This window comes from Ambystoma mexicanum, chromosome 8 (genome assembly GCF_040938575.1).
Source record: "Ambystoma mexicanum isolate Mex_15411 chromosome 8, UKY_AmexF1_1, whole genome shotgun sequence".
NCBI lineage: Eukaryota > Metazoa > Chordata > Amphibia > Caudata > Ambystomatidae > Ambystoma > Ambystoma mexicanum.
This window is the reverse complement of record NC_090929.1, coordinates 1,482,429,682-1,482,456,651: the sequence shown is the minus strand read 5'-3', so window position 1 is coordinate 1,482,456,651 and position 26,970 is coordinate 1,482,429,682. Positions and strand designations below refer to the sequence as shown.

Sequence of the window (26,970 nt, the reverse complement as noted above, 5' to 3'; positions counted from 1 at the left end):
TCAATAATAATTATAGGGGCTGGCAAAAGCACTGGAAGTGTTCTATGAAAAAATACACACTGGCAAAATATGATCATGGCGCTGGGGACCGGTAATACCAAGGACATTTGGTCCTTGCTGAATAAAGCTAAATGAGACAGTAGGGAAAATGTCCTGAATCCACCCAGGAGATTAAGTGCCTTAACTTCATCAAGGGGGATAGTGGGACACCTCAGGGGGTCTTCTCCCCACAATTCCTGACAGGGGCTGGCCCGTGATTATTAGTGAAGACGAAATTGAAAATAAAATCAAGAAACTTAACAATTCCAGGGCCCCGAGACCTAACGGTCTGGCTAATGTTGTCCTTAAGCAAAACCCCAAGAAGTGGGCAGCCATTTTGAAAATTTTGTTTGATAATGTATGTTCCTTATAGATGATACTGACTTCATGGCAACAGGCAGTGCTAATACCTGTCTACAATAAAGGAGGGCGTGCAGTGCCTGCTAATTATAGGTTGCTTTCCCTTCTAGATTTAACCAGAAAATGATTTGCCACCTTTGTGTTAGGGGCCTTGCAACACTAGGTGGATGAAGCTAACATTTAAAGCTTTTCTCAGACAGGTTTTTGTGCAGGGTTTGGCACCTCTCACAACATAAGACTCATGGACACTCTATATAGGGAAACCTCGTCTCCCGGGGCACTCTACATTGTACACTATCTCTGTCGAATTCCAGGCGGCCTTCGACAAAGTGTGTCGTGAGAAGTTGTGGATTAATATGGAACGATGGTGGTGCCTTTCATGGCTTCTGTGTATTCTCAAAGGCCTTCATTACGGTATGTCGGTACGGGTGCGTTTGGATGACCAGGGGCGTCTAACGTCCCCAGTGTGGACTTATATGGGGGTTAAGCAGGGCTGCACCCTGGCTTCACTGCTGTACAACATATATAAGTCAGACCGCCCCCTGCTCTTTAGTCAGGTAGTAGGTTCTTGTCTTAGGTTGGGGGGGCGGAATGTCCCTTGTATGTTGTACGCAGACAACCTCGTATTGTTTAATAATACATTCAGTGGAGCAAAGGCAATGTCTGAGAAACTGGTGGAGTATACTATGGCCAACAACTTAAGCATTAACATGGACAAAACCAAGGTTACGGTGGTTGCCTCCAAGATGATTAAATGTCCAGATTTCAACACTAGTTTGTGTGTTCTAGCAAAGGTGGAAACGTACCTGTATTTGGGTCTGTAGATCATACTGCCACATAAAAGAATTAAAAAGTATAAAAGCTAAATGCCTGGCCCACCTGATAGGCAAGTTTGCAAACTACACCGCGGCTATTCACTCGAAGGGATTCTCACCCTGGATAGACAATGCCTGTGCCCAATGGTCCTCTATGGCCTTGATGCCCTTGCCATGGCATATTTTCGGTGGCTATATAGGGTTATTTTGGGAAAACCATACTCAAATTGCCACTATCGACTCCATTTTTCTCAGAAGGATAGCTCAGGGGCAACGCACTTGCCTTGGAAACAAGACGATACGAAGAAACACAGGTTCGATCCCCAGGTCCATGCTTAGAAACCTCTGGGAATTAAACGCGTTATAAATAACCAATTACAATTACAAATGAGATCCTTAAATTGGAGCTTGGTCTTGTATCTCTAAAAGGCCAGGCAATGATTAAACAGGGGATGTTGTACCTAAAAATTAATGTTAGACCGAAATGCCAATTGCTCGCCTCGACGAGGACAACTAAAGGACTGGGGAGGCTGTCCAAAGGAAAGAAATTTAAAAATCTAATTTATAAACTTTATGCTAATATGGGCTGGACTCCAGACTTATAAAACATGGTACTAGTGTTGCCAATTTACAAAATGTATTCAAAAGAAAACTAACACAGTGGGATTGGACCAATAATTATACACACCTCTTAACTTTCAGAACTTATGCACAGGTCATAACCATCACACACTTGTATCTTAAAGCACAAAGATATTGAGGCAGTGCCCTAGCCCGGTTGTGTTTGTGCTGAGATTAAGGATAAACCAACTTCTTCTCTTGTCAACCCGCGGTGCTCAGTATAACATCTTGCTTGAGGATCGGAGCTGTCGAATCCGTAATAGCCGGGTCTCGCTTGAGACTGCTAAACATTTATTTACGGACTGCCCATATTTAGGTCCGGCTATCATGAACCCGTTGGGTTATTTTGTGCACAAAATACGCATCTTTGAAGCTGGACTCCTTTTGGACCTTCTACCTCAATACAGAGAGCGAAAGGGTACAGTTAGCTTTGTATAGACTGTGGCGTATCATTAAGAAACTGCTACCTAAGGACTCTCGTTGGGCCAACCTGGGTGTGATAATGTAATAGATATTGGCGTCAAGGATACCCATAACACCATAACAGCTTTTACCGATTTTAATTAATTTTAATGGCACAAGTCCTAGTTGACTTGTACTTTTAGTATTTATAATTTTAAAGACCTTAATTGATATACATATATCAGGATTGACTGCTGTGCGAATCCGTACCTATATGCATACCTGTAACTGTAACTGTCATCCAAGAAAGCAATGCTTACGATTTCTGCTCACCCTTCGACTGCAACGAGATGCACTTAGCATACCTAGGACGCCTGGTGACACGTTGGAAGGAGGGTACTGTCTGATTATTTTAAACTTTGTTCCGCCCTGTATGCCAAACAGATAATATAACATATTATCCAGTATTGTATTTTTAGCTTGCTCTGTCATATTATTATTATTATGTGTATGAATATGCTCAATTGATGTGTTTAATTTGTAAAAGTTTAAGAACTATATACAAAAATAAATAAATACACGCACCCTTCAGACAGGGCATGGGGTCCGCCGTAAGCAGGCTTGCCACACAGGGAGCCCTCGCGGGATCCCCCATAACTGTATCCGGCACCCCAACAGCATGCGTATGACAATTCGTAACTCAGCAATAACTCGAGAAATGTGCGTGCGAACCCACGTAAAACGTTCCTGTACCCTACTACACAGCTTATGTGCACCCCTACGTTACAGTAGAACCCCGATTGAGTACACGCACCCCAAAATCTGACATGTGATCCCACCTGCATGCTTAAAATCCTACGCGCAAGTGTACTTACACCGTCCTATGATCCTGTGAAGTATTGCATGGGCATTTCCCAGCCGAGACATTGCGCAATCGATTCCATTAATATGTCTCTTGTCGCACAATGGTGGACGTGCAAGGGACTGCCTGCAGGCTGTCCCTCGGAACGCCCACTTCTTCGCAAGTTAGTCCCCATTTCTGGTGTTCCGCCCTCTTTCCAGCCCTCTGCACAGGCCACGTCCCCCCTCTGCTCGGAGCCTCACGCAGGTCCTCAATGGCTCGCACAAGCATGCCATGTCAGCGCGAAAACCACGCAAGTCCAGGAAAAGTGCTGCATATTTGATTCCATGAATCGACAGAGTTGTGTGCACAGATTGGGCGCAGATTGCAGGCAAGTAGCCTATTTTCTGCACAATTAATTCCATGAATCCATGAAATATTTAGTGTGTTGGTTGATTATGCGACCGCATTTCTAGTTGTCATGTGCACTTTATGGCCCCATTTGACTCTCGTATTCTCTGTAGCAATGATGTTGGCAATATTTTGGTGGCTGCGTGCCACCAAAATGAGATAAAACCAAAAAATCATTCACAGTGGCCTGAGGGCATAAATATTTCAAGATGCGCCTTTGATGTAGAACCACAGCTGGGTGAAAAATAAACACATTGTTCAAAGAATGCCAACCTTGCCCTGTTTTCCAAAACCTGGACCATGATATCAGAATTTCAGAAACTTCCATTACTTAACGAGTCCTCAATGCACCTGCCAGGTCAGCCTTGTCTAGGCCAGTGACACGTGAACTAGATACGGCCCTTTCTATTTTTAGCCTGACCAGTGCTAACAATAGCATTGCTGTACTACACTATCACTGTTCCTTGTACCACAAACAAAAGGAGACCAGATCATTTATTAAAGAGACATCAAGGCCGCAATGGGCATCCCCTCATCTGAAAACGAGAATAATAAACTGCCGACAATGTACGGGGTTCTCCATTTCTCAGAGTGCTGGGGCCTGTCGATTTTGTACTTGAGTGATCCGGTAATACACATATCGGTGCACCCCACTAACTCAGGCACCCACTTCAACATTTCAAGCAAGGTCGATCACATATGTGCTAGCTATGAATTCAGGTCTTGGGGGTCAGCTGGGCGCTAGTGGTAAATCTGGCGATATTTGCTGAGGACTGTTGGATTTACCATTTACTGCATTCACAATATCAATGAATACCTCCAGCGGTATTTAATTTGAATACCACGAGGTGTAAATCCTCTGCAGATTCAGCAAAGGGTGCCCATTTTTTCATGGCATTTATGTATTTAATTGATTTAGTTATAACATTTTCAGTTACAAAGTATCATGTAAAACCGAGGACTAGAGATGCAATAGCTAAATATATAAACATAAAAAACGAATTAAGTACAGCACATCTATATCAAAAACAGTAGTTATAAACAATCAAGAGAAAAATAAAGCAAAGAGAAAAGGAAATAAAGGGGGGATAAAGGTAAACAAACTAGAACAAAAGATACACATATTATTATAAAATAAGTCCACACAAATGAATCATTAAATGGACCTCATATTGCATTATAATCATCTAGAGATTTCTTCCGTATGAAAGATGAAAGATACTTTTTCCTTTGCTGACAATAAGACCATACCATGCGTCCATTCCTCATGCAGTGGCTTGTCTGAACTCTTCCAGTACCCTAGCTTCAGTATAGTAAAAAAAAAAAAGCTTTGCTTAGAGCACAGTAAGGGGTTGAAAGCTGGATGGACCTCTCCGATACCACCCTTTGACCACCTTACCCATGTAATGAAAAAAAGGGTTAATATTGATGCTTTTCTGCTTACATTATTGTACATTACCCATTTTTGTCTCCACATTGAAGGTAGGCATGCAGAGAAAAAAAGAGTTAATTAACATTAGCAGAGGGAAGGTTATGTCCACTTATCTGCTGTCAAGAATTTAACCTCTTTCTAAGCACTCCCCATTTTTGTCAGAGAGGGAAAAAGAGCTGTAAGAAGGTAAGGATATCCCAAAATTACACAATGGCCCTCATTACGAGTTCGGCCGGTAGCCATGCCGCTATTGGCGGCATGGCTGCCGCCGAAATCGTATCCGTGTCCACGTCCTCGGAATGAGGACTTACTGGGCCATTCCGAGTTCGGATGGGCCGGTAATTCCTCCCTCAAGGACCCGGACACGGTCCTTCCCCATTCCCATTTCAGCCCCCATAGGGCTGAATGGGAATGGGAGAGGGAGCAAACAACGGGCCATAACGAGATGGCCCGTTGTTTGCTCCCTCTTTCCCTCGCGGGACCCGGTAAGCACGCCTGGTTTTCCCAGGCGTGCTTAACGTGTCCCGCGAGGGGACCTCGTAATGTGGCGGAACGGGTTGAACGGCGCCGTCACCTTTTACGGCGCCGTTTAACCCATTCCGCCAGGGTCGTAATGAGGCCCAATGTGTTAAAAGCTGATTTTCCGAAGTGCACAAAATATAATAAAGTAGGAAGTCAGTTACCCACTAGACAATAACAGCCGAGTGTGGTGGGCACTGGCACTGGGGCTGCCGGCCCAAGGAACATGTTTATCACCTACAGCCCCTTGTTTGATTTATAGGACTTACTACTAGAATAGGACTGCATATAGGCACTCCCATTTGTTTTTGTTTTTATTGTTATTTTGTAAGGTTCACCTTAAGTGGAAAGAGGGCCAATGCTAAGGGGATGTGGAGAAACGTGTGTGGGGGGTGTGAGGAATCAGAAATGCGAGGCGGACAAGTAGATAGAGTTTTCTCACAAGTAGCCATTTTATTAAATAAGGGTGAGAAAAACACCTCATTTTTCCTAACCTAACAAAGATATACCTGCCTGACAAACTAATTCTAAAGGAAAACACTCTAATATCAAAAGGTTTCTGTCCCTCACACTTATACGTATAACAAAATCATAGAGGTATCATATGGCCAGTCAAACCTAACAAAATAACAGTTATATTAAAACATAAACTTTGGAAACATGTATCCTTGTAACCTGGACCGGATCCTCTTCCAAAGGATTTTCCAGACCAAAGTTCCAATCAAGAAAGTTCTTTTCAATATCCAAGTTCTGCTCCAAATGCAATGCAGAGTTCTCTTCACTCCATAAGTCTTATATGAAGGCATCATGAAGCAAGACACAGACAAAAGATTCAAAGTTCAAAACAAAATGGTTTATTAAATCAAATGTCAGAATGGTAGAAGGCTAAACTTGCCCTATGCTAAGGTGGGATTTCCCTAGCTGGATGAAGACTGAAAGAGTTCAACTTAAAAGTCTGGGTCCAAAACCTATCATTGACCTCAAAACTAAAGGTAAACAATGTGTAGGGATGTTAATAATAAAAGAAATGGTGGTCAACAAAAATTTCGGAGCTTCTTCCTCAGCTCCCCTTCCCAAGTTGAAGAAAGTTCCACAAAAGCCTCAAGATTACCTTGCTCAAGTTCAAACAGTTCCACACAATCCTTGGGGTTCCTTTCCCCAAGTTCAAAGCAACACAGTTCAAACAAAAGGGGTCTTGAGGCTTTGTCATTAAGACAGCATTTGCAGTTCATCAAGTCTCAGGGTTCCCTTCCCCAAGACTTTAATGTAGCAACCAATGTTTATTTTCATCTTTCAAAGTTCAACTTAACTGTAGGTCAACATGGCACTCCTTCTGGTTTGCATCACAAGCTCACCTAAAAGCTTCTTCTTGGTTTGTTTCACAATATCTTCGGCTTTCACAATGCAGGACTCACTGGTTTAGGCGCAGGTGTCAGACCACAGTGTCTACCCATCACAAGTTGTGCAACCACAACCCTTCGGCTCTTCAGCCCACACACGTTCTGTTCTATTTGCCCACGTGTACAGATTCCCATTCATTTAGTTTCTCTTTGTTGGCCTCTTGACTTTAGGTGCATTTTTATTCTCTTCTGCCTTCTCCTAGTTAGCCTCGTGGCTTTGCCACAATGTATTACACACCTCTTGTCAGTCTGTGGCCTTACTGCACTTCATCCTTTAATTTTGCCACAATGTATTACACACCTCTTGTCAGTCTGTGGCCTTACTGCACTTCATCCATTAATGAGATTCACTTTGTGGTGGTATTGTTCATTTCCCATGTTTTTGTTGCACTCTTTCACACTTGCTCTTTTTGCCAGAAGTTGGTTTTATGTGGGCACTCTTCCTTTTGACTTTCATTAGCTATTATTATTATATATTATTTGCTTAGCCCATAAAGTTCTATTTCAGCTCAGTATTCAACATGTTTAATTTAAAGTTTTCAGTCAATTCGGTATTCAATACGCATAGTTTAGCGTTGCTTCAAAATTTCATTGAGTTCGCTATTCAATGGGCATAGTTCAGCTTTGTTTTAAACTTTCATTCAGTTTTGGTATTCAATATACATAGTTCAGCTTGGGTTGAAGCTTTCATTCATACGCAGCCTGCCAGGAGTGCCTCAGCTTATGAGTGGCTTTACTGGACAATCACCGCTCTTCGGCATCCTGCTCTGATGGCTCCTGCGGCTTCCTTTCTGCTTCTTGGACAGGCACTCCAACCTCTGCGAGCCCCGCTTGCACACTGGTCGGAATCCTGCATACACCAGCAACTTTGTTACCTCTGTTTGGACGCAGATGGAGTCCTCCTTGTCTCCTGCTTGCTCGCAGCCCCAGCTCCTCAATCTCTGCCACAGAGACTCCCACACCTGTGGTAGTCCAACAGCCAACGGTCCAACTAGCCTTGGGTTTCCCAGGTCCTCAGGGTTGTCAACCGGCTTCCTGCTTCCTTGTCAGGTCCCACTGTGAAGCTGGAAATGCATTGGAGGGACAGGGCCTCCATGTCCGTGTCCTGTACCCCCTTATCATGTGTGTTCTGTGTTGTTTTCATCTATGGAGGCCATGTGGGACTCCTGGCAGTGCAGCTCTTCCTCTTTTTGGTTTTGGTGTACAGAGACCCTTGGCCTACCCTTATGGCACCCATGGGTGTGGGTACAACCCTGTACCTCTAGTGTATGTTTTTTGTGTGGCCGGTAGAGCAGGGTATGGGCTGGTGGCAGCTCCATGCTGAATTGGTATTGTGGAGATGTCCAGGCCAGACGGACTGGAGCCTTCCCAGTAACAGTATGTTGTGAGTACACCCTTGGGGTGGGACCTGGGTGAATGGAGTGTGTGACCAATATGCATAGCCTGTTATGGGTGTCTGGTTTCTGTGTGCGTGACACAATGAATGAGACTGCCCTGACCGAAAAAGACATGAATGCAGTGTGGTGTGCTGAAAGGCTTGGTTCTTGCCCCAATCCACATTCCTTGTTATGGGTGTCTGGGTAGAAGTGAATTCCCTCAATGCACTGTGAGCCTGATTGGCTGCCTGCGTGAATGCCCTTCTGACTGATTGGCTGACTAAGCTTGGCTCAGCAGTGTGATTGAGGGACAGATGTGTATATCTGGGGACCTCTCACTTCACAAATTGTTCAGAAGCTGAAGTTGAAACTTGAAGCTCCTTATCCTTGAAGCCTAGATGGAAGAAGAAGGTTTGTTGCTGCTTTCCAGCGACAAAATCTAAAAGCTAGTGAGTCTGCCAAGGACTGATCCAAGCGAGCAACTGGCTAGGAGACCTCTTCCCGAACTACGATGGAACATTGTGCAGCAGCTGATCTTCATCTGGTCACCCAGGAAGTCAGTCCCGAAAGGCTATCGACCGGAGACGAGGTCTGCCAAGAAATCTTGAAGTAAAGCACCAGGACATTGAGGCCATCAAAGTCCATCATCGTTGACCGGAGTTTCGGAGAATTCCGTAAACGCTGGAAGCCAGTCAAGTCATGTTGCCCAGAAGGAGGAACAGCTTGACACTGTGCTGTTCGACGACCGGAGCCGCAACGCTCCACCTTTGCCTAAAAACATTGAAAGTAGGGCTCCCTTGCCACTACTGTCGATCACCTTATCCCGCCGGAGATAGTTGAGGTCGTCAATGACAGAGGAAAGTCTGCCATTGGTTTTCCCGCCACCCGAAGTCCACAAAGATGCTGACAAGTGTAGATCCAAAATCCAGCCGTGATCGAGTCCCGATCGTCGACACTGACGCCGAAACCTGATGCCGGGCCTACGCTCTTCACTAAGTCTTCGTTACAGCACCAAACACGTTGCATCGAGATGCACTGCACGCCTCATCTTCCCAGGACGTCCTCTAACAATCGTCGACGAGCACTGCGAAGATCGAAGCTGCAGTCTCGACTCTTCTAACTCAGATACATTGGGGTAGCAGAAAATTTTAACCAGGAAACAAGACTATTTAAACAATAATGGACTGGGTTTATTAATACTCTTTATTACAGGTTGCCCATGTGGGGGGATCCTCACACAGAACTGTGTCTTAGTAGCTAAAGTACCATTCTGCCATTGTTTAATCCAACTTGTCTTCCTTCCCATGATCGATGCTGAATACAGATTGTTATATGATTTGTATGCATTTTACAGGAGTCAATAGCTATGTGTGCTACCACATAGACATTATATATATTTGCAATATTAGAATTGTCAGAGTAAAAAGTGTGTTATTAATTGATGTATATATCTTGAACCTTATTTATATATAAAGAACTGTGTTAGCACATAAAATAGTGTGTGGACATTCCTTTGTGGGGGCTTGGGGACTACACTGTACTTAAGAACCAGCCCACATCACCTCCTGAGAGCTCGTCCAGTCTACCATATAGAGAATCTTGGCTGGGGTGCTCTGTGCTTCTACTCTGTCATATAGAGGGCAGGAGTACAGATACCCCCCTCCGGTCTTTACACTGGTGGCAGCAGTGGGATGCTAAATAACCAGTGTGTAACCTTGCCAATTACAAAATATACACACTTTGTTCATTTAAGATGTAGTGTTGTGTACTAGGATAACTTCACTACAAGCAATGGAATCTATTACAAATGGAAAATTGACTTAGGATGAGATTAGAGGCTCTCCAGAGTGCTTGTGGAGCCAGGGAGTTAGACTTTGAAGATAAGTCTAGGGCTGGGCTGATAGCTGCCCTGGTGGACTAGCAGACTGATTGTGATGCGCTTGATGAAGGCAGGGATGAAACCACTGAGGAGCCTGCCCCTGGGGATATTATTGAATCTGTTTCTGGGGTTGCCACCTCTCCTGCTGTCTCTGTTCCGAAACCCAGCATTGTTTCTTCAAAGAAATTAGTCAGCGGAATAGGTAATGTGGCTGAAAAGACATCGTCAGGGGAGGCAATCACATCTCTAGCTTTGTGGTTTTTATTCTTCACATGGCGCTTGTGGCGCTTGTGATGCTTGTGGCCAGCAGGTAAAAGAGCATGAACTAGTAGGCGGGACAGAGACTGATATGCAAATGGTTATTCCTCCTTTGTGAAAGGTACAGTGAGCAAAAAGTGATGGCTGCAGACTCTTAAAGTGGGGAAAAACCACAGAACAGGTTATCATGCAATGTTCTTTCTAGAGAGGGGTGCCTGCTACCTTTTTTGTATCTTGCAAGGAACTTGGGGTTAGTCACCATAAGTTATCGGGGGTAACCCAGACATGGACGACTTGCTCTTTTTTTAATTGTATTTGGTTCAAGAAAAAGAATTAACATTTTGATTAGAACCTTTACAATTATTAATCATAATACAAATTAGACATTCCCAGAAATGGAGAAAACAAACCAATAAAAGAAATGAATAAAATTAAGTCAATAGCCATTAAAAGCGATAACACCAATAAAATAGGTTCATTCTCCCCACTTCTTAAGGCCTTCCTTTGGGCAATTTCACCTTTTCATCTATTCAAGGTTTGCTTACCAATCAGCACAGAGATGCATTTGTCCTTCCCATTTTCTCAATGCGCATCAGCTCTATTTGCGTGATCCATTTTTCCTTAATATAGGTCACAATATGAATCACAATTTCCCTTCTTCCCCACTTGACCTATCCAAACCATTTCTCATCCGAGCTAGTTCCTTGCTCACTGTGCTCAAAGAGGCACAGCTCCACCTCACTGATGAGGCCCAACAAGGCTGAAACACATGTCTGGGGTTGCTGTTGGTACTCTGGTTAAAAGGAGGTTTGCCTGACATTTCGGTACTGGACTGCCCTTGTGGGCGGGACAAAGACTGATATGCAAATCGATATTCCTCCTTTGTAAAAGGTACAGTGAGCAAAAAGCAATGGCTGTGGACTCTCAAAGTGGGAAATAAAAACACAGAACAGGTTATCATGCCATGTTCTTTCTAGAAAGGGCTGCCTGCTACCTTTTTTGTAACCAGGGGTGTGTGGTTGTCAGTAAATCATGATTCTGTGACCCCTAAGAACTCCATGTCCCAGCCTTCCCAGAGTTTGTGGATTTCAACCACACGTTTAGCTGATCGGAGATAGCTTTTTTGGAGATAGTATAATAGTAAAACCCAACAGAGGCCCAGCGACCTCTGGGAAATCCATGGAAGTGCCAAAGATGCACACCCACACCCATTGGAGAAGACAGGGAATATTAGCTTTGAGTTAAAGGCAATAGGGTTATATTGGTTCCCCTGCCCTATTATGGTACCAATTTGTTTATATGTTTGTGACAAACCTTTAAGAATTTGTGAAGGTTGACGTTCCACCTAATGCCAAAATGTGAGAGGCAATTGTGAACTTCATGTTCAGTGGGATTATATTTGCAGGGTTATCAGCACTGAGTGCACTGTTTTGTTCAAAATGATGCTGTCAGCTAACCTTCCTCAAAGACCCACCACCATCTCATTCGGATCAGCTAGAGTGCCAGGAGATCATGCAAAAGGTAGCATTGTGTAGCATAAATCCCAGTAGCATAACATAGCATAAGGTAACCTTGCATAGCAAATCACACCATATCATAGCATAGTGCAGCCCATGATATGTTTGCCCTGCCCCGCTGGCTGGCCCTTGCCTTCACACAAGGAAGGGACTACAGCATACCCAACATCCCCACACAGTCCAACTGCAAGAGAAAGCAATGTTAGGCAAACTGTTTAAACAAATAACTAGAGGTGGGAAACAATCCAGAGTTCCTGGTGACCTACCTGGGTAACAAGGAAGAAATCCATACAGACCCTTGGTGTAGGCTTGCACCAGCTCCCTCCCCACGCCGTGAGGGATATATTTGTCTCATAACAATGCATCTAAATTGGTTTGATAACCCAAACCAGAGGTCTCGCCTGTCCATAGCCTATATAGAGACCTCAAAGAGGCCAATATTCATTGGTCAGTAAATGTTAGCTTGAAAAGGAGTGCAGGATACTACCACCCATGCCTGGACTCTCCTATGCATCGTAGCTGTACACTTTATCAGTCCTTTGAGCCCAACTTGCTTGTCTCATCCTGCCCCATATGTTAGCAGATCTGTGCCTCCATACTGTGGGCTAGCTCTTAAGGGGACACAGAACATCTATCCAGATTTTCCCTGCCAATGCTCCTCAGGCTAATGAACTCAACAGCACCTTTTTCTGAAAAGTCCACAGGGCTCATAGGGAGTGCATACTGGTGGACAACTAATTAATAGTGCAACTCGCTAAAACAACTGACAGATATAAAATTTAGGCTCCTGCACACAGTCATGTTGAGTCTAAATAGGGCTTAATTGGGGAGGCCCACTGTCACTTATAGTTGCCGTTTGTGAGACCCATTCAGGGAACAGTACCTTTACTGTTCCTCCTTGTCTTGAGAACCAGCATGCACATTTCTCTGCATCTCCTCCCGCACTGCTCATTACTTGGGTGCATTTGTCGCTGGAGACCCATCTCACCATCTAAAGAGAAGGCACTGTACTTCTCCAGCACACCCACCACTGTGATACGCCTTCTGAGGCAGGGTGCCTCTCAGAATCAGAGGATCCTTCCACTTTGCTCTCCTCTCCTTGTTGTTTGGAGAAATTCTCTGGAGCCTCACTCTTCTTCCTTCTCCTTCTTGATTTGGACTTCTTTGCTTTCTTTTCTTTCTTATCAAAGAGATAAGAGCGAGCTCCTCCGAAGGCCACTTTTCCTGGATGTGGAAACAGTCTAGGCAGTGGGGACTCCGAGGAGCCGACCCCTAGCAGGGAAAAAGCCTTGCAGCAAAACACCCTGGAATTCTGTAAGAGCTGTGGGTTTCTTGGTATGGGCAAACTCTGGATAAAAGAAGCACACAGCTGCTCTTGCGAGTCTTGGGTTGGATTGGCTGAAGGTTCATAGCTCCACTGGACACGCCTGGGTGTCCTCGGTCCAGTAGATGGTCAGGGTGCTACAGACCAACAGGAGTGAATATAGCCCAATATCAGCCTCCAGCGGGGCACACACAGATAAAGTAAGCGTGTGGGAGAACTACCCAGAAATGAGTAAGGAGGAAAGCACTGGCAGCAGCAGTAACATTAAAGCTCAGACAGGTCTACCGAAGGACAGGAGAGCGTAATACAAGACAGCAGAGGGAGACAGGAGAGAAGGACACAAGCGTACAGCAAGTCACACTAGAAGGGAGAGAAAAACAACCGCAGAAGCGGAGAGGAAAGCGATAGTGGCGTCTCTGTGGGAGACAGAACGCCGGGTGTATGGGAAAGGATAATAAGCGGGAGGCAATGAGAAAGCAAGTGATCATAACTACAAGCGTCTAACCTGTGGAACGGCTTGCAATGCTCAGACCGGCAGGTTGGATGCCGGTTAGTAGTGGCAGCGCCATCTTAAAAATAAACTAGACCGCTAACCTGAGCTGTGGTGTGTTACATCGCGGAGCAGTCAATGGAGTCAACATCGTCTCCACAAACCCCATTGGCGGTGCATGACAGTATAACCCTTCCTCATCGGGGTCCCCCCGGCTTACCTGGGTGCAGACTATGGAACTGTCGTATAAGTCAGGGGGCATGAATGTTGCGAATGGGTTCCCAAGTTCTTTCTGCAGTGGAGTACCCTTTCCAATGCACAAGGTACTGCAATGTTCCTCTCCGGTAGCTTGGTAAGTGAATCGATGGTCACCATGATGGTGGTTTTTCCCCATGAGAAGGGTAGCTCTACAATAAAATAGGTTTACAGATGCTGCCAGTTTCCCAACTGGGTGGTATCATGTTTGAGGAGACCTATTGTTCTGAAAGTGGAGTATTTGTTCTGGGCACAGGTTGGGCATGAGGCAACATAGGCTTTTATGTCTTTACAAACAGAAGGCCACCAGAATCTTTTCCGCCACTCCATCTGTTGGAGGACGCAGAGGTTGCTATGATCTATCCGTACTAAGAAAGGGAAAGCAGCTCCTTGGAGGAGGTGGCACCATTCCTCACAGGCCTGTCGAATAGTTAGAAGCTCCTTTTCAAGGACAGCATAATTCCTCTCGCTACACGTAAGTGTCCGTGAGTAGTAAGCTACCAGATGTTCTATACCATCCTTACCTTCATGTAGGAGCACTGCTCACAATGCACCTCCTAAGGCATTGGCTTCCAGCAAGAAGGGACGGGCTAGGTCTGGTTAGATGAGAATGGGCGAAGAGACAAAGGTCTTCTTTAGTCTCCTGAATGCAGCGTTAGCCTCAGTGCCCCATTCAAACCGGACTCCTTTCTTTAGGAGAGCAGTAATGGGTAGCACTATCTCTGAAAAGGTAGGTATAAACATCTGGTAGAAATTAGCCAGACCTAAGAACTTCTGGATGTCCTTCATGGTCTTAGGTTCCGGCCACTGTAAAATGGCCTTGGTCTTGCTAGGGTCCATTTGTACTCCTTTGGAAAGGATGAAGCCTAGGTATGAGACGGTGGATACCTCGAAAGTACATTTCTCCGGCTTGGCTAGTAACTGGTTTTGTCGTAGATGGTGCAATACCTCGGTGACTTGTCTGGTGTTCAATCAGGTTAGAAGAATATACACGGATATCATCAAGGTATACTAACACTGATGCAAACAGAAGGTCGGCAAATACCTTATCCATGAACCTCTGGAACACAGCTGGGGCGTTCACTAGGCTGAACGGCATGACCTGGTACTCGCAATGCCCCAACGGTGTCCGAAAGGCCGTCATCCATTCATCCCCAGGCTTTATTCTCAGATAATGGTAAGCTCCCCGGAGGTCTAGCTTAGTAAAGACACTGGCCCCTTGAACCTCTTCGAGGACATCCTTAATGAGGGGCATGGGATAGCTGTCCCTGATGGTGAGACTGTTGAGTCCTTCATAGTCAATACAGGGTCTCAGTTCATGGGTTCCCTTCTTAGGAATGAAGAATAGAGACACACCTGCCAAAGACATAGATTCTCTTATCAGGCCATTGTGGAGACTGCACTCTAAGTACTCCTTCAGGGCTCTTCTAGGGTAACGACAAGAGGAACATCCTACCAAAGGGTACAGTGACATCCAGACACAGGCCATTGTGGAGACTGCACTCTAAGTACTCCTTTAGGGCTCTTCTAGGGTAAGGACAAGAGGAACATCCTACCAAAGGGTACAGTGACATCCAGACACAAGTTGATGGCTCAGTCTTCCTTCCGAAGTGGTGGCGGTTTCCTGGGGGTCACGACTTCAAAGACGTCAAGGAAATCCCGATAATGACAAGGTATGGATTGTACCACGGAAGTAGACAAGGACACCATCACTCCGACTTGAGGTTTCTGACTGCTGCTCCAGACAATGTTGGTTACAGTAAGAGGACTGGAAACTAATCGTGGTGGAAGTCCAGTCAAAACTGGGGTTATGCCTGCACAGCCATGGAATATCCAGTATGACGGGGACGTGAGCTGCGCAAATCAAATCAAAGACAATGAATTGCATGTGGTGGAACATAGAAACTGAGATCGAGCAGGTTTCTTGCATAATGGGTTCGGACGTTAAGGAAGACCCGTCAACTCCTTCGACTGGAATGGGATCCGTCTTGTCCTGCAGGGGTATGCCTTTCTCCTTGGCCCATGCTATGTCCAGGAAATTACCCGTGGCACCACAGTCCAACAGGGCCTGGATCTCTATGGGAGGAAGGTCTTGGAGGAGCAACTGTATGCTAAAGACCATCAGTCTGTTGTCATTGGAGGCGTATGATCTTTGAGTAAGGTCACAGGGACTAGAGTGTTCACACCCTACCTTAGCCCTGGTTAAGGTTGGGGTGACTCGTTTCCCTGTCGATGAGGGGTAACCTCAGTACAGTCTCTTAGGAGGTGTTTATAGGTCCTACAATACATACAAAGTCCTTATTCCCTCCTTTTCTTGCATTCAGCGGCGGTCAATGGTCCTCTGGCGGTTCCTATCTGCATAGGTTCCCCCCCAGTTGGCCTCTCTGTAGGTACAGAAGGGTTTGGCAGGATCGGCTGGTACTGTCTGTTTCTCCTTCTTTCAAGTTTCCATTCCGACAGACGGAACTCGATCTGGAGGGATAACGTTACTAACTCCTGAAATGTTGTCGGCCTGGCTATCCGGGCCAGTTCATCCTTGATCTCCTCGTGCAGTCCACGCCAATACAAGGTTTGCTGAGCGGAATCCGGAAAACCAGCCTAAGTTGCTATCTTCAGAAATGCCGACACATAAGACGGCACATCCTGCGTACCTTGTCTTAGGTCCAGCAGGGCTTTATAAGAGGAATACTGAACTTCAGGACGATCAAATCGCGCTTGCAACTGTTGGGTGAACAGGGCATAGTATTTTATTGATGGGTCAGCAAAGGTGATCAAGGGGGTAGCCCAAGCCAAAGCATTTCCCACAACGTTTGAGATGAGGAAACCCACACTGGCCCTATCTGCTTCATAGGTTCTGGGGCAAAACGTAAAATAAACCATACATGCATCAAGTAATTCTCTTAGATACCTGGGATTCCCATCATATTTCCTGAAAGGGAACATCAAAGGAGGGAGGTCTCCACTCTAATCGTCACACAGCGCAATCTGCTGCCTCAAAGCCGTGTTCTCAGCTCAGAGGGACTGTACTTACGCCATCAGTCCTTGAAGGGCAGCCACCAACTCCTGGTATTGTTCCAGAGATGCCATGGTATGTTCCGGGTGTTGCAAGCTCTCACAAACAGAGGATTCTTCGCCTTTGCCCTCCTCACCTTATTCTTTGGAGGAATGCTCTGGAGCCTCACTCTTCTTCCTTCTCCTTCTTGATTCAGAGTTCTTTGCTTTCTTTTCCTTCTTATCGAAGAGATAAGGCCAAGCTCCTCCAGAGGCCCCTTTGCCTGGATGTAGAAACAATCTAGGCAGTGTGGACTCAGAGGAGCCGACCCCTAGCAGGGAAAAAGCCTTGAGGCAAAAAACCCTGGAATTCTGTTAGAGCTGTGGGTTTCTTGGTATGGGCAAACTCCGGATGAAAGAAGCACACAGCTGCTCTTGTAAGTCTTGGGTTGGATTGGCTGATGGTTCACAGCTCCACTGGACACGCCTGGGTATCCTCGTCCAGTAGATGGTCAGGGTGTTACAGATCCACAGGAGTGAATATAGCCCAATATCAGCCTCCAGTGGGGAGCACACACAGATAAGGTAAGCATCTGGGAGAACTGCCAGGAAATGAGTGAGGAGGGAAAAACTGGCAGCAGCGGTAACACTAAAGTTCAGACGGGTCTCCCAAAGGACAGGAGAGCGTTAGAGAAGACAGCGGAGGGAGATGAGAGAGAAGGACACAAGCGTACAGCAAGGCACACTACGAGGGAGAGAAAACCAATCGCAGAAGCAGAGCGGAGGGGAAGCGAGAGTGGCGTCTCTGTGGTAGACAGAACGCCGGGTGCATGGGAAAGGATGACAAGCAGAGGCAAAGAGAAAGCAAGTGATCGTAACTACGAGCATCTAACCTGTGGAATGGGTTGCAACGCTCAGGTGAGCGGGTTGGATGCCGGTTTGTAGTAGTGGCAGCCATCTTAAAAATAATCTAGACTGCTAGACTGAGCCGCAGTGTGTTATGTCGCAGAGCAGTCAAGAGAGTCGCCGTAGTTTCCACAAACCCCACTGGCGACGCATGACAGTATGACCCCTCCTCATCGGGGGTCCCCCCGGGTTACCTGGGTGCAGTCTACGAAACTGACGTATAAGTCGGGGGGGCATGAAGGTTGAGAATGGGTTTCCCAAGTTCCTTCTGCCGTGGCGTAGCCTTTCCAATGCACAAGGTACTGCAATGTTCCTCTCTGGTATCGGGAATCAACAAGTCTAGCCAACGCTTATCTTCTATAATTAAAAATAAACTAGACCGCTCGACTGAGCCATGGTGTGTTACGTCACGGAACAGTCAACAGAGTCACCATCGTCTCCACAAACCCACTGGTGTTCTGCAGCTGTAGCTTGCTGTTCCAGTTCATGGGGTTCAATCCGTCACCCCTGGCCGTGACTCTACGGCTAGGTTGCAACATTAACATTCCAAATTCACCATCTGAAAGAAGTTCCTGGGATGGGCTTCTGCCAGGGGCAAGGTTGGTAATACAGCACAGCACCTACACATGGAACAACTAGCTTTTTCCAACCTCTACTGGTGTGTGTGTGACTTTTGTTTCTCCTCTATGGGTGGCCATAAAGGATAGAATCCCACCTTAGGTGGGCCATGCATGGGCTAGGGGTTTCATTAGCATAACCGCTCACTTCCTATTGACAGGGTCAGGGATGAATGGGGAGTGCACAGCATTCTCAATGGAAGAATGCAACAGAACAATCTTATTAAAGTTTATGCTGCAGTCGTTCACCATATACCACTTATTGGTGTTTAATATTGTACAGTGACTCACATTAATATGTTTGTAACCTAGCCTCAAAAAACAAGAGCTCTTCAACAGACCTAAAAAAAATGATAGTTGGTAGCAATGGAGAGACAACTGAAATTCAATTCCCTCCAGTCACTTATAAAAGTAATTTTCATCCGGTTACAATTTGAAAGTCTTTATTATTTTATGATTATTATTTTTAGGGTATTTATTGAGCATGGGCCTAGTTTCGGGCAGCAACAGAGCGCTTTACTAGTCATAGGAGGAAGTACACAGTGAGTGAAGCAGGTTGCATGGGATCAATAACAGCGATGGGGGAGCTAGCAAAAGGGGAGGCAGAGGGTGGGCAATTAGACTGAAAGGGATCTACAAGCAACCAGGAGAGGTAACAGGGAGGAGCAGATCGTCCAATCACAGGTTAGTGTAAAACTGTTCTCATAATCATTTCTTCCATGAATTATCTGCTATAATATAGGTTTTGCCAAAATGATGATGCAACTTGAGGGATTCGGGGAAGATTGTTTCATTTATAAAAGTTACAGCAACATGCTGTCAATGTGTTTGGAGACTCACAGGCAGTGCTGATTGTGATGCACTAAGCAAATTAGGTATTACTCTCATACAGCATTTGTTTATCGCATCAGGAAACATCAAGGGAAAACATCTCAGTACTTCCATTGAGAGATAATCTTCCTTTTATCAAGTGTAGTATACAGCACAGTACCTTCTACAGAGCGAAGTGTGGCTAATGCAAAGGGTACCTTGTTCACTGTCTGTTTCGACACGTGATGGAGATTTTGGTCTTCGCTTCCCCTCTGGCGCCTCGGTTTCCTTCTTTCCTGTTATACTTAGTTTTCCTGTACGACTCCCTTTGAAGAATAGGTTCATGAAGGTTTTGGACCGCTTCAGGCTGACTTCAGTTCCGGGGTCCACCTGCTTATCTTTTTTGCTGGTCTTCTTATCTTCTGGGGAGAAGACAGAAACCATTGCTCGCAACACAAAATCATAACTGGTTTTACATTAAAAGGCTAATATATAACTAACAGATGCATAACGTTGCTGCTGAAAAAAGAAGTACAGAACCAACTCTGGTGAGCATCAACTGTGCAATGACCACATTGCTAGGAAAGATTTGTGGAACCACTGTGGTAGAACAAATATTAAAGCAAGTTTTATTTAATTAGATATACAGAAAATGTGGAATCAGGCTCTAACCACCAATAGAAGTCTGCATTCCATGCTTCTCTTTCTACTTCTCACTGCTTCCTGCTCTCTAGCCAATCAGCAAGCTTGAAATGGAGGCTACAAACGCCTTTAAAGTCTGCATTCCATACTTCATTTGTAATGTGTACACACTGGCCAAGGAGTTATGGACAAGCTCTGTCAATGAAGCCCCAGAGAAGGCGGCCTTTTATCTCCCTATAGAAGCGCTAAAGCCGTTACACGCATTACCATCAGGCTCTATTGTGTGCTAGATGATCTTGCCCCTTGCTAGACGCCCCAGCCTTTGACTCAGGTCTATTAACTTGGGTGATGTCACCTAACAGAGTACAGCTTGAGGATAACCCTCATTAATATTCATGAGGAGAAATGTGCATACATTTAAAACCGTTGCATGCAAATGTAGCTCATGAATATTAATGAGGGGTATCCTGAAAATCCAACATGTTTCTGGCCCTCGAGGGCTGGAGTTGGACAACCCTGCCCTAGTGCTTCATTGTAAGATTCGGATCAATAAGAGGTCCTGTACCTGTAAGGGCTCAATATCCCTTGCTTTTTCAAACCATGGATACAATTGGTTTAAATATTTTCTTAATTTAGAACAAACTTCCTCTCAATGTTGTTTACAAGAGCATGACAGCATCTTCTGCCTTACCTTGCAGACTGACAGTGGTGTGGCCAAAGGGTCCCCAACCTAATGGATGCTGCAGGGCTGTCACAGGGTGAGGTGAGGAACGGGGCAAAACATTTGGTGAGGCCCCTTCATTTTTTGCACTTGGCCAGTGGCACCCTAAACAAGTGAAGCGAGAAATCTCTACTTGAGTTTATTTATGGAAGAACTCGAATATGGTTTAGTCTTATGACTGCAAATCAACTAAAGCAAAGCCATGTTTCTAAGCTGGAGAAAGGTTTATTCCAGACTTGGTTTTGTATCATACACATTAAATATAGATTTGCATGCATTTTATTTTTAAAAAGGGACTTTCTGAAGTAACTTGTATTACAACTCTATAGATATATGTCAAAAATTGAATATATGAACACATGCCACCCAGCTTTCACTGTAAGTTCCACTTTCGGACTTTCTTCTCTGCAAATGAAGAAATAATTCTTTTGTAGTCAATTTTGGAAGCCAATGCATTTTCAATTGACAAAATAGATAGGCTATTTAATCTCTCTTGGCCAATTGTTGACCGTAGGTAGTTCTTGATTAATGACAGTTTGCTAAAGGAACGTTCCCCTGTAGCAACACTAACTGGGATTGTTAGAAAAATCCGAAGTCCTATGCACACCTGTGGAAATAAATTTTCCACATTTTCCTTGTATATTGTGTTCAATAAATGTAGAGGATCAAGTTCTGTACAATCTTCGAGGTTCAGAAGTGTTTTCCCCACAGTGAACAGATGGTTAAGTTGATCTATGAGCTGTCCAGAAAAATCCTCTTCATAAAATTCTAGCAAATTGGTGGCTTTGCTGTGAATCGATTCTGGATCCATTTGGTCAAAGTTACACAATACACAAAATTTGCTATAAATCTGTTCTGCTGACTTTGAGCGCTTGCTCATTTCTTCAACCAAATTATCAACCACTCTGTAGAACACATTTCTGCGGAAAGTGGTTTCTTCAAGTGTTTCAAGTCTGTCTCCAGGCGGTAATGGCTCTTCTGGTGTTTCATCAAACATTGTTTTCCGTTTCTTTATCCGTCGAGCTGGAAATTCTGCTGGGATGTTTAAATTTGTTGCAATTAATGTTGCCTCATGCAGTATTTTTGGCCATGAATCACGAAGATTTCTAAGATCAGACACAAGTTGCTTACCTAGCTGCACTGACTTGGAAAGGGAGAGCTGCTTTTGCTGTAACACTCTGTTCACATGATGTATAGACAGAAGAATTTTAAACCATATGCAGGACATCAAGATTGAAGGAAATGAAGATAAGTAAAGCTGCAGCGATTTTGCTTCAGCCTTTGCATCTTGTGTTAAATTGATTTGTGCCTGAACTCTCTCAAGTGCTTTAATAACAGATGGCAAGTGTTTGGCAACTGGTTTTACAGCATCAAGTCTTTCACTCCACCTCGTTTGAGACTGTGACTTCAAGGTAATCTTCATTTCTTCATTAACAATTTTCCATCTTGCTGGACTACAGCTGAAAAGTGCATATAACTTTTGTATGCTTCCAAAATATGTCACACATTCAGAACATATTTCGGCAGCATGGACTCCACAGAGGTTGAGACAATGCGCTGCACAAGGAGAGAAGAGTGCACATTTGTTTCTACGAAGAATTTCAGCCTGAACGCCTTTGTAAATACCAGCCATGTTTGACCCATTGTCATACCACTGTGCTCTACAGTGTGGAAGACTAACTTTGTGTTTCTCTAAAACAGAGCACAAGAATGAGGCAATCTCAACACCGGTCTTCTTTTCATTCTCCAGAAACTCAATGAATCTTTCTTCAATCGTCTAACTTTTTGAGGCCATGTCAAATTCTGTGTATCTCAAAATTATGGTTGTTTGCTCCATATGGCTTATGTCTGGAGTAGCATCACAGATCAATGCATAATACTTTGCTTTTGCTACTCTTTTCATAATTTCTCTGCTGACTTGTTTACTGCAAAGTGATAAAAATTCATTTTGAGAAGTGCCTGAAAGATAATGTACTGTCTTTTCTCCAGCTTCCTGAGACGCCTGAATTTTTTTTAAATGGTCTCCTAATAAATTGTCATACTTTCCTAAAAGTTCCAGAAGACCAAGAAAGTTTCCATTTTGCGGACTACCAATTAAAGAACTACTGCCTTTAAATGACAGGTTCTTGCGCGCCAAAAAGAGAGTCACATCAAGGTAACGTTCCAGCAATCCTTTCCATTTCTGGACCTCATTTACCACTGCGGTTTGCATAGCACCGTCAATGCCTTTTCCCTTTAAACTGCGCCGTCTATTTTGCCACTGTAGAAATGCAAACACATGAGGTTTGCTTTGCTCATGTAGTTCTATTTTTTCATGTAATTTTTTATAAGCACCAAATCTGCGAACCATGTATCCATCTGGAAGACATAAGCGTGATCTTTGTGCAGGATGTTCGTTAGAAAACAAGTGACATGGAAAACAAAATAAAGCTTTTTTCCTCTCACTCCAGCACAGATAGTTTCGAAAACATTGTTCGCCATTGGGGAGAACACAGGAGAGTACAGTTTTAGGAAACTTTCTATTATCACCATCTCTTGGGAGACCACCAGTCCTTCTTTAATGAGAAAGTCAATTTCACCTTGTGTAAGAATCTCTCCCCATATTCCTGGATCAGAAGAAATGTTTGTGGCTGTTTGTCTTAATTGTACAGCAGCAGCCACTATGTTAAGACATTCTTCTGTACCACTGTCAGGTTGTAATTGAGGATGAGGTTGCAATTCTGATAATTGGGCCAATGCAAGCTGATTAGTTGAACATGTAGGTTCCTGATCTTCAACTGCAGGTTCTTTTACGCTGTCCTGGTGGATACCCTCTTCCTCATGTGATTGAACGGCTTCTGGTACCTGCTCCTCTGCTTGGGAGATCGGTGCCTTCTTTGCAGTCTTTGTGATACCAAATTCAAGTAGAGTCCTTCTTCCTTCTGTTAGGGCCTTTTCATGTTGCAATTTTGTTTGTCTTTTCACAGACCCACTTTCATGCTTTCTTCCGATATCACGTGTACGACCCATGTCCTCCCAGGCAAATAATTCTACATAAAAGGCAATGGAAATATATCTTTGAAGGAAAAATATTCATCCATCCTTAGAGAAAGTACATCTTTTGTCCAAGGCACGTTGATGTATTGGGTATTGGCTAAGCAACATTCCGAAACAATTTCTAAGAACTGAAAGAGTAAAAGTAGGTATTATTGAATGGTACATCATTTATCAACTTCAGAAAGATGAAAGGCTAAGTAGCCCAGCCGACATTTGTACTTGGAAAGTACAGGTATGCCGAAAAAGGAGCATTACTTTTAGATATTAAGTAGTAATAAAAACTCAGTGCGAAGAGAGAGCACTTCACTGCACCTCTCTGGCTGGGCTAGTTTGATGAGTTACTTTACTATGTGGCTAGTAGTTCTGACCATTGTGGCTGGATAAATATTGTTTATATTGCACAATTTGCATCCTATTTCATCAGAAAACTCCCCCTTCGGTACTAGTCAGTCTGTCATAAAAGGAATGAACAGCCATTTGCGAGTATGGCCACTTTTCCATTGGTGCCCAAGACAATTATTTGCCCCAGTCCTACCCAGTCCTACCCTTGTGACGGCCCTGCACGACTGGTCACCACTCTCCGTGCCCATACTAATGCCAACAATGTCAGTATCCAAACATCATAGCGTATAGAATAGATCAGGGAGGGCACGGGGAGGGTTTTAGGCACGGTGGACCCGCTGTTTTGCACTTTTCACCGATACTAAATACACTAGTGAATTTTGACTTAAAGCTATACTCTGAAGCTGCACTGTACTTCTTTGTACCGTCTGTCATGCAACTCTTTATGGAAGCACTCCTGGTGACACTTCCTATTTTCACAATAACTGTTAGGTTATATAGCGCCTAGACTATACCAAGGTTTGCAAAGGCTTTAATAGCCGATACTGTTTCTGAAGTGAACCGCACTCACCGTTTAGCGCCATTGCAAACGTAATAGCAAAGCCTGTGTTTAAAGCGTTACGAAGCGCAAACACAATTGCAGAAAGCGCTATATCCAACAAAGCAAGTACTACTGATGGACCTGAGAAGGATGAGTGGGTGGGCAACTTGCTCGGCAGCTGGCACACAGATCTCTGCACGAGGCGAATTACTGAATGCAGTCCCTTCATAGCAGCCAGCAGGGGCGAGAGAAAGCCCTGTGAATGGATGGATGGATGAATGGATTCATGCATGGGTGGATGCATGTGTTTATAGGTGAGCGGATGGATGGATGATGGTTCGAAAGAGGTGCGGATGGGAGAGGGAATGGGGAAAGAGTTGAGGGCTGGACGGATAAGTGGACAGATGCAATGCAGCAAGCGGGGACGGATGTATGGATGGACGGACGGACGGACAGACACGCGAGTGAAGAATGGGTGTACGGACAGATTCACAAAAGTATTGCCGAATGGGCAGATGGACATATGGAAGATTTTAATGATGGATGGCAGGAGAGATAGAGAGATACAGAGTAAACAGAAGATAGATAGACAGGCTGACAGAGAAAGAAAGTGACCAAAGGTTTAGGGGAGAGATATGCAGAAACATCGGACCGGATGGACAGACCAACAGACAGGGCCGCAGAAAGGATGGCCTGGAAGACAGGCAGAATATGCGAAGACCGGAGGAGAGAGGTGCAGACAGACAGACAGACAGACAGACAGAGCAAAGAGCAGGCGGACAAACAGAGGAGGGCAGAGTGCATGAGCAAGTCACGATGCAATGGCTGGACGGACAGAAGGACAGGTGCAGAGGTGACATCAGGGAACACTATATGCACAGACAGAGGGGCCGAAGAGTAGGTGGGCAGGTATGACATGCATGGCAACTAGAGATTGAATGGAGAAATGGGTGGGGGGCAGAAGATGGGGAAGAGAGAGAGAAAGAGAGAGAGAGAGAGAGAGAGAGAGAGAGAGAGAGAGAAAGAGAGAGAGAGAGACCGGGAGGGGGATAAAGAGAGAGGGAGTCAGAGACTCTCATCACATAGGCACACAGAGAGGGGCCGAAGAGTAGGTGGGCAGATTGACATACATTGCAACTAGAGATAGAATGGAGAAATGGATGGGGGGCAGAAAGGGGGGGGAGAGAGAGAGAGAGAGAAAGAGAGAGAGAGAGACAGAGAGACAGAGAGAGAGAGAGACCAGGAGGGGGAGAAAGAGAGAGAGAGTCAGAGACTCTCATCACATAGGCACACAGAGAGGGGCCGAAGAGTAGGTGGGCAGATTGACATACATTGCAAATATGGATTGAATGTGGGGGGGAGGAGGAAAGAGAGATAAGGAGGGCAGAGAGAGAGAGAGAGAGAGAGAGAGAGAGAGAGGAGGGAGATAAGGAGGGGAGAAAGAGAGGGGCAGAGGGGGAGAGAGCTACATTGGGGAGAAAGAGAGAGAGAGGGGGAGAGAGATAAGGAGGGGAGAGAGAGAGGGAGAGATACGCATTTAACAGTAAAACTGCTTTGGCCCCCAAGAAATTCAGTTTGAAAACTGTATTGCGAGTATGATTCTCAGCCACTGCACGGAACACGGCGAGCTATCTGCATCGCATTAGGCAACTGCATTGTTCCATACACATGGCGAACCGATACTGATAACCTTTGGCACCCGCCAAGTCACAGGTCAAGGCTCTGTACTTAAGGACCATTACTGTCAAGCGTATTGCGCGACTTGCGCTGCCTCATTAAACTGAAAATGCGCGTTCCCGGTATCGTATGCTCAACATCTCAGTCCAAAGGTGGCCGTGGTTTTCAAGTAGTGTTGCCGTTCAACAACATTTCATCCCCACAAATTACAATGCGTAAGGTACTTCAGTTAAGGGTAGGTTTCATTGTGAGTTTTTTCTTTGTTTTTCTTCTGGGGCAGACTCCATGTACCCCTCCTTCCATCCACTACTAACACCCTCCCCCCACAATCCCTACCCTGCCACATCTATTTTCCTGAAGATTAGATCGATCACGAAGCTATTTATCATTTTGTAATCTGTGGAGATGAAACCAAGGTACACAGTTTCCACAAACGCGCTAAGGGACAAGTAAAACAGCTGGCAAACTGCTCTGAACTAGAGCCACGAACATTACCCCATATAGAGCAACAGGCAGACATTTTTTCTCTTACCTCAAAGTGTCTGTCACTGACACTGGCTGCTGTCGCCTGCCCTCACCTCGCCTGTGCCGGCGACCGGCCTGGGTCAGGGTGTGGTGGTGTGGCTGCCTGAGTGCCGACGCCGCTGTATGCCCTCCTGGGCTGGGCTGGGGTACCGTAGCGCACTGGCGGGCGGCCTGTCGCTGCTTCACTGTGGTCCTGGGCCTGGCTCGATGGTCTCTCTCCTGG

General features: G+C 45.1%; 1 protein-coding gene across 3 annotated transcripts in view; it reads right to left on the bottom strand.

The window, feature by feature from the left end:
• Positions 1-26,970, bottom strand: part of PDZD7 (PDZ domain containing 7) — a 769,522-nt gene that overhangs the window by 492,097 nt on the left and 250,455 nt on the right. For all 3 annotated transcript variants that reach the window (XM_069611658.1, XM_069611656.1, XM_069611657.1), the window contains one exon: positions 19,482-19,685. In XM_069611658.1, coding sequence (XP_069467759.1) covers positions 19,482-19,685 — 204 coding nt within the window. The remainder of the gene's footprint in view (positions 1-19,481; positions 19,686-26,970) is intronic.